At 56.1% G+C, this 11,591-nt stretch overlaps 1 protein-coding gene across 1 annotated transcript in view; it reads right to left on the bottom strand.

Annotated features, from left to right (window-relative positions):
- Positions 1–7,865: 7,865 nt before the first annotated feature.
- Positions 7,866–11,591, bottom strand: part of LOC121660823 — a 25,507-nt gene continuing 21,781 nt past the window's right edge. Inside the window, exons 3-5 of the mRNA XM_042020338.1 lie at positions 10,836–11,579; positions 8,801–10,172; positions 7,866–8,310 (exon numbers count right to left, since the gene is read on the bottom strand). Of these exons, the coding sequence (XP_041876272.1) occupies positions 8,165–8,310; positions 8,801–10,172; positions 10,836–11,579 (2,262 nt within the window). The 3' untranslated portion in view covers positions 7,866–8,164. The remainder of the gene's footprint in view (positions 8,311–8,800; positions 10,173–10,835; positions 11,580–11,591) is intronic.

Genomic DNA, 11,591 nt, shown 5'->3' with positions numbered 1-11,591 from the left:
TAGTCCTCCTTGTGGCAAATGACTCCAAGAGATGCCTGGGAAGTCTCAGGGAGATTCTGGAAGATGCAGGTTCACTGCAAAAGTAAAGATGTATCAATGTCAGCTTCCCTGGAACAATCTGGGGCTGCCAGACAGGATTTTTTGTTCTGAACTTGGAGGTCAAGATTCTCAGAGGTGTCTGGGAACAATGTCAGGTAGATCCGGAAGATCCAGGAACCATGAAAAGAGAAAAATCAGCTCTGGTACTTGCCTTGGAGGAGTCTAAGGGTTCTACCCAGGATTTCAAGTGCCTAAACCAGAGATGAAAAGACTCTGGCAGATGCCAGGAGGAGTCTCCAGTGGATCCCGGTCTAGAGAAAACTTCCAAATGAGCAAAAACATCTTGGGAATCTTCCCTGGAGAAATCTGGAGCTGCTTCTTGGAGCTTCTTCAAGGAGATGTGAAGACTCTGGGACCTACCTGGGAGAAGTCTTGGGTGGATTTCTCCAAAGGAGAAAAAACGTACTGGAAACCTTCCCTGGAAGATTGTGGGCCCGTGGTTATAAACTCAGGTCTCAAAATCAAAGATCAAAAGACTCCATGAGAATCCTGGGAGGAATGTCAGGTGAACCCAGAAGGATGTAGTTTCTTGCAAGGGGAAAGAAATCACCTGAGGCAACTCTGCTGGGGCTTCTGCCTGGGATCTCAGCTCCTTAGAATGGACATGAAAAGACTCCAGGAGGTGCCTGTGGGGGGACTCACATGGATCCTGGAAGATTCAGGATGCACCAGAAAAGAAAAATCACCTTGGGTAATTCCCTTGGGTGAATCTGGAGCTGCTCCTGGGATCTCAGCTCCCTTGAGGAGAAGGGAATACGCTCCCGGAGATGCCTGGGAGGAGTCTCAGGTGGATCCAGGAAGAGGAAATATCCCATTGTGCCAGTTTGGCCAAATTTAGAAATACATCCTCTGAGAGAAGGCAGGTTACAACCAGCCCTCCCCCACCAGGTTTGGGAAAAAAAGAAACTTTTTCCTTGAAGGAAAGTGAAAGAGATAAAAACTATTTCTTTAACAAACACACGGGAAAAAGATAATAATGCTAAATAATAAAACCTCTCGCTCTGCTGAGAGAAACCTGGGAACATTTCAGAGTCCTTCCGTAGATCTCTCTCCCCCTCCTTGGAGCTGGGACGGGGTGGTGGGCCCACCTCAAGGGCCAAGGCCTCGGTGGAAATTCCTCCCGATGTATTCTGATGTTGAAACCGTCCAGCAGACAAAAAAGGAAAAAAACAAAGTCCCAGGAAAACAAAAGTTCAACTCTCCGTCTCCCCCCGGAGAGAGAAAAAGGAGCTGAAAAACTGGCCGAAAGCAAACAGGGTGCCTTCCCCACTCTTGCTCTGCTGCTGCAGCTGAAAAAACGTCTCTAGCTCTGTGTGACCTTGAACAAGCTGCAAACTGCTTTGAAGAAGTTTTGCTCAGTTTTTCCTCCCCCCTCTCAGGCTCAGTTTAAAGGCACAGAAAGGCACAAAATTAATTTCTGGGCATGGGGCAGCGATAGGGGATACACATCACAAAGTCACCCCAAGACACCCATAAAAGCAATATTTAAACTGGAGCAATATTTAAACCAGGGGAGAGTCTGGTGCTGCACCTGGTTATGGAGTCAGTGTCCCTGGAGGTGTTTAAGGAAAGACTGGACCTGGCACTCAGTGCCCTGGTCTGGTTGCCACGGTGGTGTTTGGTCATAGGTTGGATTTGATGATGTCGGAGGTTTTATCCAAAGGAATTGACAAAGATCAGAAATCAAGACTCCAGAAAATTCTTGAGAAGGCTCCAGCTCAATCCCAGATGATAACTTTTCCTTTAAAGAAGAAAAATCCTCTTGGGTACCTGCCTTGGGGCAGTGTGGGGCTGCTACCTGGGATCTCAGCTCCTTAGAGGAGATGTGAAAAGGCTCCAGGAGATTCCTGGAAGGAGTCTTGGGTGAATCCAGGAGGATACAATTTCACTTCAAAGCAAAATAGCATCTTGGACACCTTCCCAGGAGGAGCCCAGGGCTGCTACCTGGGATTTCAGGTCCCCAAATCAGAGACCAAGACTCCAAGAAATGCTGAGAAGGGTCTCGGCATTTTCCTTCAAAAGAGAAAAATCATCTTCGATTGCCTCCCTGGAGCTGTCTCGAGTCACTACCTGGGATCTCAGCTCCTTCATGGAGATGTGAAAAGACTCCCAGAGATGCCTGAGAGGAGTCTCAGGTAGATCCTGGAAGATGCAGGTTCCACGACAAGAGAAAAATCACCTCAGGTGCCTGCCTGGGAGCAGTCTGGGGCTGCTACCTGGGATATCAAATCTCGGGGTCACCAGATGTGGACAGCCAGGCCATTTTAAATCTCAGTGCCCACACAGAACTCCATCCTCCGAAGCTGCTAACAACAACAAAGCAGCCCCCAGAGCAGTTCTGTGTAACCAATGTGGTAAACTGGGACATTATAAAAAACAATGTAAATCTCATTTCCATGCCAATGGAAATCAGGGAAACTTCCAACGGAGCTCGAGGGGACAGCGCATTCAGACAGAAATATTTCCCCAGGAGCCGCTGCGCCCGGCACAGGTTTGTGTGACCGGCCTGCCAGCGGAACAAAAGGCTCAGCAGGGATGGATGTTTGCACCGCCAGCACAGTGATTACAGACTCTCCTGCAGTTCATAAAGTGCCTTTGGATGCACATGGACCCATAGGGCAAAATTTAAGTGCTTTGCTAATAGGAAGATCCAGTGCTACTTTGCAAGGGATTTTTGTGCATCCGGGAGTAATTGATGCAGACTTTACAGGACAAATATGTGCAATGGTTTTTACACCCTCTCCTCCTGCAGTCACACCTGCTCATACTCATGTTGCTCAACTTGTACCTCTCCAGTCTTGTGTTCTCAGGACTGGACTTAAAGAGAGAGGAGACCAAGGCTTCGGTTCTACCGGCGCGCCTCAGGGTTTTTGGACTCAACAACTTTCTGAGCAGAGACCACAACTGATTTGTGAGCTAACACTGAAGGGGACACAGCCACAGACTGTTGAGATCAAAGGGCTGGTTGATACGGGAGCAGATGTCATGGTGATTTCACATCACAACTGGCCAAACTCATGGCCTGTCACTGCAGTGGGAAATTCAATTGCAGGTCTTGGGGGAATGACACAAAGTTATTTAAGTATTATATTTGTGCTCATAAAAAATCCAGACAACTAGGTTGCTACAGTTCACCACATATTTCACACTCTACTACTGTTCCTCTGGCTTTGCCTCCAGGGGTGTTTTTTATTTGCAGAGACTGAGCATGGGCTGCGATTCCATCACACATCAAGGGAGGTCCTTGCAGCTTAGGATGACTCTCACTGTTAACACCTAACACATAGCTATGATTTTACAGCATAAACTACGAGGAGGAAAATGCAGCACCCGTGTGTTTGCCCCTGATTGTGATGACAACACCAAATTTTGGCCACCAGGTGCTCGATGGGCTGTTTCCTTCCTTTCTCCACAAATAGCAGCTGCTAAAGCACTGGGACTGTTAAACAAGTTAGGATGTTGGCTAGCTTGGCAGAGTAACGCTACTTCCCTTGCTTTAGCCGGATTATGAACGGGTGTCGGTTCAGTAAGGCACGCTACACTGCAAAATAGAGCTGCCGTTGATTTTTTGTTATTAGCACATGGACATAGATGTGAGGATTTCGATGGAATGTGTTGTATGAATTTGTCTGATCATTCAAAATCTATTCATGCCCACATTAAAGAATTACAAACAAGCGTGTCAAAATTGCATGAAGAATCAGAATCTGATTGGCTCAATAGTTTGTTTGGCAATTGGAAAGTTGCAAGATGAATCAAAAATCTACTTAAAATCAGATGCCTGATCCTATTGGTTATTTTTTGTATCCTGCTCATTGTGCCGTGTTTATTGTCTTTTTTGCAAAGGGCCCTGCAAAAGTCAATAAATGCTGCCTTTGTAATACAAAAACAGAAGGGGGGACCTGATGAGGCTGACAGCTGGTCTGGGGGCCTCACAGAATCAGACCTGAAACCAGTCAGAGTTTACCCATGAGAATATTACAGTGAAATTCTGCAGCTTCAGTGAAATCCACAGAGAAGGCCAAGAAGATAATCAATGAGAGGAGATGTTCTGGACACAAGGGGAGGATGTTCTTGTTATGGGACACTGAGAGTGTACAAGGAAGAGCTTGTTGATAACATCTAGCAGTTATACCTTTGCTTGTATAGCTGATTGCTTTACTGCCTGAATGGTCATTGTTTGTTAGACAGCCTTGTCACTGTTTGCTAAGCAGCCAGTCTTAAATTAGGCCACAGCCATTGGGAAGAGGTGTAAGAACAGCAGTAGAGAAAATTAAAAGTCTTTCTACCTTTCTCGACTATGGATTACGGCTAGTGTGGCTTTTATGTCTGCCTCGACAAAAGCCATAAGTTGTGGTCAGCAGCTCCTTGTCCCCTTGGAGACCACTGACCAGTGGGGTCCCTCAGGGGTTGGTGCTGGGGTCGATGCTGTTCCACAGCTCTGTGGGCACCGTGGGCAGTGGGATGGAGACACCCCCAGCCAGTTCCCTGACAACCCTGAGCTGTGTGGTGGGGGAAGGGATGGATCCAGAGGCACCTGGACAGGCTACAGGGCTGGGCCCAGGCAAACCTCATGAAATTCAGCAGAGCCAAGGGCAGCATCCTGCACCTGGGAGGCAGCAATGCCAGACACAGCAACAGGCTGGGCACAGCAGGGACTGAGAGCAGCCCCTGGAGAAGGACCTGGGAGTGATGGGTCACAAAAAGCTCCCCATGAGCCAGCTGTGAGTGCTGCCAGCCCTGAAACCAACGGAGCCCTGGGCTGCATCCAAAGGAGCGTGGCCAGCAGGTCAGTGGAGGGGATTCTCCCTGTCACAGCGGGGATTACTGCAACAAGTATATTTCAAACCAGGAGTCCCATGGAAAGCGAAGTATATATGGACAGATTCGTGGTAAATGTTTCAGAGATGTTTATTTCTCCAGCCACATGGCCGGGGCTCAGCTCAGGAACTCTCTCAGTTACGGGACCCGAGGGTCCTTGGCGTTATCAGGGAACCCAAACCAACCAATGGGGAATGAAGCTGAGCAGGGGCAGGGAAACCCCGTGTCTGCGCCCTCAGGGCCCCTCTCCCAGGGCTCCATGGCAGGGGGAAGGGACCCCAACACTCCCCCTCTCCTCTGCTCTTGTGAGACCCCACCTGGAGTCTGTTAGGAATGGAGAGGGGAGTTTTAAAGAAGTTTCTGCCTTTGCCCAGGCCTCTGGCAGTAGACAGTACTTTTACTGAGGTGGCCAGCACCCCAAAGCCCACTCTTGTTGCAAGTTCTTAATAATGGCCAATTAGGTCTATTACAAAATGAATTATTTATTTGATAGACACAAATTTAACAGACATAAGACTTAAACAGATTTACTTACTACACAGGATAAACCCAGAAACGCTACTAGTAGCTAAGCAGCTCAGTGCACTATATTGAGGCACCTGTATTACTGTGTCCTAGGTTACAGTGTAAGATGTGCCCACAAGCGTGTGTTCTATCACCATGAGCTGTTAAAACCAGGTGGGGCAGTGCTCCCTGCCTCCTCCCTCAAGACTATGTCCTGTTAATGGCCCATCAGTGCCTTATCTCATGAGTCACCATTCCACTGTGAGAACCAAGCATCCCATCCTGGGTATAAACTGCGATTTTTGAACACCACAGGCAGCCTTTCCCACTGGATTTCCAGAGGACAGGAGCTACATACCTACCCCTGGACCTTCTGAGGAAGACCAGATCTTTCTACACAGGATCACCACTTCAACAGAACCACAACCATTCACTTCAGGAGGACGGCAGCCACCACCTTATCGGACTGCTACTGCTACCCTGACTAACAGGGTCAGGCTGTATCTGACTCTGTCAGTTTAAATCAGTTTTTTCCCTGCCTTGTTTTATATACATATATATATTAGTAAAGAACTGTTATTCCTATTTCCCATATCTTTGCCTGAAAGCCTCTTGATTTCAAAATTATAATAACTCAGAGGTGAAGTAAAGAAATTCAGCCAAATTAAATTTAATAAAGAAATAAATTTTATTCCGTGGCCATCACACAGAAAGCCACGATCGGAAAAGGTCAGCCCCGAGCCCGGGATCGGTGCTGGGTGAACACAGATCTGACCTCTATCGCATCAGATCCCCAAGTTCACAAATGTCGCTTCAGCTGGTTCCTTCTTATACAGTTCTTGGGCAGAGTCCAAATTAATTCTATTCTTCTCGCAATTTAGCATATTCATGATGTTTTCGTGTCCCGAAGTTGGACTGCACAAAGCATTTCCTGGGTCTGATGAATTGTCCATCTTGGATGATGAATGGTCCATCTCCAATTCCTGGAACAGTTATTCTTAGTTCCCGGAATGGGATACTCCTTTAACATCCCCAAGATGTTAATCAGTTTCATCATCATCCAGATCATCGCCCAGGTGTGGTGTTAATGGTTCCAGATAAGGTCTACCTCCACCCGAGATAGACTTTTTCGTATGCTGATTAGTTCCTGGCCGTATTGTGTTCTCTGCTGCTGCCAAGGCTTGCGAAATTTATGTACACAAGCATGAATTACCAATTTCATTTATAACAGTTCCATGAAGTTCCCTTGCGTCACAGCGCTCTCCTGGGTTCCGTGAGCCGCTCTGTGTCACACCAGCCCGCGGCTTCCATGAGCCTCCGCAGTGTCCCTGTGGCCCCCTGGCTCCAGGAGTGGCCGGCTTGGAGCTCCTGGCGCTCAGCAGCTCTCAGGAGGAGCGGCCGCAGGGACACCGTGCAGACGGTGCCATCACCCCGGCTGTGCCCACGGCCCGCCCAGCCCCCCGCGCCTGGGCCTGTCCCCGCCACGCCCTCGGCCTGGAACTCCCGCGAGCCCTCAGGTGTGCGGGTGACACCGACGCGGCCGCCCCCCCGGCCCCGCCCCGCCCCTCCGGCCCCGCCCCGCCCCTCCAGCGGCCCCGCCCCCTCCCGCCCCACCACCTCCGGATTGGCTGCTGCCCCGCTGGCCCCACCCCCTTCTGCACTCACAAGCCCGCCCACTCGCCTGTTCTCCCGGCAACGGCAGCAGCACCTCATTAGCATAGGCCCTCACTAGCATAGACCCTCATTAGCATAGACCCTCATTAGCATAGACCCTCACTAGCATAGATCCTCACTTGCATAAACCCTCATTAGCATAGACCCTCATTAGCATAGATCCACATTAGCATAAATACTCATTAGCATGGACCCTAACTAGCATAGACCCTCATTAGCATAGACCCTCATTAGCATAACCCCTCAGCTTGCTCGCCTCGGCCCCGCCCCCTTTGGCGGCTCTGGGGGTGGCGCTGGGGGTCCCGGCGGTTTGGGGGCACGGGCCCCACCTCCTTCCCCCTCCCATGAGCCCGGGTTCGCCTTTGGGATTGGCTTCCGCCGCTGTCAGTTTTTTGTTTAAGCCCCGCCCCCACCCCACAGGTCAGCGATTTGAATGTGGGGCTCCGCCCACCGCGCTGTTTGATTGGTGGTGCGAGCTGGCTCATTTGCATGGAGCATACCAAGTTTGAAGGTGAGGAGTGGAATGGGAGGGGGCCGCCCCATCGCCATGGGAAGGAGGACGCGATGGGGTGTTAAGAGGTGCCACAAATTGGGGGATTTGGGGTAAAAATCTGGTTTATTGGTGATTGGGTTTACAGACAGTGGGGGAGGTTGATCCTCCCCTTATGTCCCCTCCTCGTGTCCCCCCATCCCTTGCACGAGGGTTTGCAAGAGGCCCAGCTGTGTCCCCTCGTGCAAGCCCCGCCCCCAGCACCCCAATCCTCGTGCCCCCCCCATTGCACCACGAGCTCTCGGTCCTCGTGTGGCCCCCACTGTGTGACATGAGACCCCCCGGGCGTCCTCGAGTCCTCATGTGAGTCCCGTGTGTGTCCCCACTGAGTCCTCGTGTGAGTCCCGTGTGTGTCCCCACTGAGTCCTTCTGTGACTCAAGTCCCCCCACGCAGTGCGAGCCCCCATCCTCATTCAAGTCCTCGTGTCACCTTGTGTCACCTCGGGTGATCTGAGAGGCGGCAGCAGGGACACAGGTTGCGGGCCGTGTCCCCGTGGGACCCTGTGGGACTCTGTGTCACCCCGTGTGCCCCCGGGGGTGCCGGCAGGGACACAGGACACGGGCCATGGCCCGGGCCAGGCTGGTGCTGAAGGTGGCCGAGATCCAGGGGTTGGTGCAGCTGGTCAGGCTGGCCAGGAGCATCAGGATGGTGAATGCAGGGCCTGGGGGACACAGGGACATCTGGTGACACCTGTGGACACCCCACAGCACCCCCAAGGACACCCCATGACCCCCCCAGGCTCTGGGACGGGGACATTCCCTGACACCCACCCCCAGCCAGAGTCCACCCTGGTGTGGGAAACAGCTGGGTCCCCCTCCCCTGTCCCAATGTCCCCATGGACCCACCCCCATGGCCCTGTCACCCCCATGGCCCAGGCACCTCCGTGGCCTCGTTCCCATGTCCCCCATAACTCCAATGCCATCCCCATGTACCTCCCCATCACCATGTCCCCACCCTCCACACCCCCACGTCCTCCATCCCCATTCCCCCACGCCCGTCACATTCCCGTGTGCCCCTCTTCCTGTGACCCCATCCTCACGTCCCCCATCCCTCTGTCCCCTTGGGCCCATGTCCCAGCATCCCCATGTGCCCACCCCCACATGCCCCCCATGTCCCCGCTCCTGTCCCCATGTCCCCCCGTCCCCTCTCACCTTCTCGGGGGGCACGGGGGTCCCACACTGCCCAGAGCTGGGCGCAGAAGAAGGGGGTCCAGCACAGCACGAACATGCCCAGGACCACCACGGCCATGCGGTGGCTCTTGGCCCGGGCCCGTCCCAGCCCCCCGGGACCCCCTGGGACCCCCCGTGTCCCCCTCAGTGCACGCGTCACCGCCACCTGCAGCACCCCCAGCAGCACTGCAGGGGCCACCAGCACGGCCAGGGCCACCCAGGTGACGTAGGCACGGGCACCCCAGGGCTGGACAAAGGTGGCCCAGCAGTCGCTCTCACCTGGGGCCACCTCACGCTGCCCGAAGATGCCAACCTGGGGCAGCCCAAAGAGCAGCGCCAGCGCCCAGGCCGTGGCCAGCGCATCCCAGCGCCTGCGAGCCTCGGCCAGTGCTGAGCGGGCCCGGCCCAGCCCAGAGCGAGCCCACCCAAGGGCTGTGCCAGCCCACCCCAAGGCCACCTGACACCACCCCGTGGTGGCCCCAGACCCCTTCGTGGTAGCACCAGACCCCTCTGTGGTGGCCCAAGACCCTCCCATGGTAGCTTCAGACACTCTTGTGGTGGCCCAAGACCCCTCTATGATGGTCCCAGACCCACCTTGGGTGGGTTGAGACACCCCCATTGTAGCCCAGTTCCTCTCCATGGTGGCCTCAGACCCCTGTGTCGTGGCCTCAGAGTCCCCCACGGTGGCTTGACATTCCCCCATGGTGGCCCAGGACCCCCTCGTGATAGCCCCAGACCCCTCTGTGGTGGCACAAGAGCCCCCCCTGCTGGCCCCAGACATCCCCATGGTGGTCCCAGACCCTCCCAGGGTGGCCTGTGACAAGGACCTTGTGGGCATCTGGGGTGATGAGGGGGGTGACGGGGACATCAGGGGAACGTGGAGGAACATTGGGGTGCCATTGGGACTTGGGGACACTGGGGACACCCGGTGGGACATCGGGGTGCAACTGGGACTTGGAGACACGGGGGTGACACAGAGGGACATTGGGGTGCCATTGGGACTTGGGGACACTGGGGTGACATGGAGGGACACTGGGGTGACATGGAGGGACATTGGGGTGCCATTGGGGCTTGGTGGCACTGGGGTGACACAGAGGGAGACTGGGGTGACATGGAGGGACATTGGGGTGCCATTGGGGCTTGGTGGCACTGGAGTGATGTGGAGGGTTGGGGACACTGGGGTGACACAGGGGTCTGGGGGGCACAGAGGGGATGTGGCAGTGATGCTGTCCCCACTGTCCCTGTGTCCCCAGCCCTCAGCAGGTTCCCATGTGCCATCCCAGGTGTCCCTGCGTCCCTGTGCCCCATCCCTGCTGCTGTCCCTGTGTCCCCATCCCCAGCACCCCTTGGGTCCCTGTGTCCCATCCCTGGTGTCATCAGTGTCCCTGTGTCCCCACCCCCAGCACCCAGTGTGTCCCCCTAAGCCACTCTGAGTGTCCCCAGTGTCCCCATGTCTCTGTCCCCAGGACCCAGTGGATCCCTTTGCACCACCCCCAGTTTCCCCATGCCCTTGTGCCCCATATTTGGTGTCCTCAATATGTCCCCACCTGCCACCCCTGGTCTCCCCATGTCCCCCCATCCTATCTTTGGCATCCCCAGTGTCCCCATGTCCCTGTCCCCAGCATCCAGAGGGTTCCTGTGTGCCATCCTGTGTGTCCCCATGTCCTTGTACACCATCTCTGGTGCCCCCACTGTCCCGGTGCCCCCTCCCGCAGCACCGCCACCGCTCGCCCCTGCCCTCACCCCGCCACCCCCAGCACCTGCCATTTCCAGTGTCCCCATGTCCCCCTACCTCATCCCCAGCGGCCCCAGTGCCCCCACACTCCCACCCCCAGCACCCAATTTGTCTCCGTGTCCTCCCCTGGGTGTCCCCAGTGTCCCCATGGCCCCGCACCTCATTCTCAGTGTACCCGGTGCCCCCACGCCCCCACCCCCAGCACCCACCACACCTCCCCCTGCGTTCGGAGGCTTCCTGTGTCCCTCCCTGGCCGTCCCCAGTGTCCTCGAGTCCTTTTACCCCCTCCCCACCGTCCCCACCGTCCCCACCCCTGTCCCCCTGCCCGCCCCCTTTCCGCTGCACCGCGCCCAGCGGCCAGCAGGGGGCGCGGTGCCTGTCCCCGGCCTGCCCCGTGTCCCCCCGCCAGCACCCGCTGTGTCCCCGCGTCCCGGTGTCCCCGGTGTCCCCGGTGTCCCCACGTCCCCGCACCCCGCTCCCCGTGTCCCCAGCGCCCCCACGCCCCCACCTGCAGCGCCCCCACCTGCAGCGCCCCCAGCGCGCCCCGCGCCCCCCGCCCCCCTGCGCGCCCCCGGCCCTCAGCCCCGTGCCCAGCGGGCGGCAAATGGCGCGGCGGCGGTCCCAGGCCATGGCAACGGCCACGTAGGCGGAGGCGAACATGGCGACGCCCTGCAGGTACTTGGTGAGGCGGCAAAGGGCGTCGGGTCCGCGGAACCGGTCCGTGAGGTCCCAGAGCAGCTGCGGCAGCACCTGCCCGGCCGCGGCCGCCAGGTCGGCCAGGCTCAGGTGCCGCAGGTAGCGCCGCAGGGGCCGCGCGGGCCGCGCCGGGGGCGCCCCGGGGCCGCGGGGGTCCCGGCGCGGGGCCCTCAGCGCCACCAGCACCAGGACGTTGCCCCCCAGGGCCAGCACGAGCAGCAGCGCCAGGACCCCGACCTCGGCCATGGCCAGCGCCGCGTCCCGGGGCGGCGAGGGGGTGCCCAGGGGCGGCGGGGCGGTCTGTGGGGAGAAGGGGGGAGAAGTGGGGGTCTGGGGGTGTTA

This window comes from Corvus kubaryi, unplaced genomic scaffold, assembly GCF_017639235.1.
Source record: "Corvus kubaryi isolate FWS band 111438036 unplaced genomic scaffold, C.kubaryi_AGA036_p1.0 36963, whole genome shotgun sequence".
NCBI classification, from domain to species: domain Eukaryota; kingdom Metazoa; phylum Chordata; class Aves; order Passeriformes; family Corvidae; genus Corvus; species Corvus kubaryi.
This window is presented reverse-complemented; position numbering and strand designations above follow the sequence as displayed.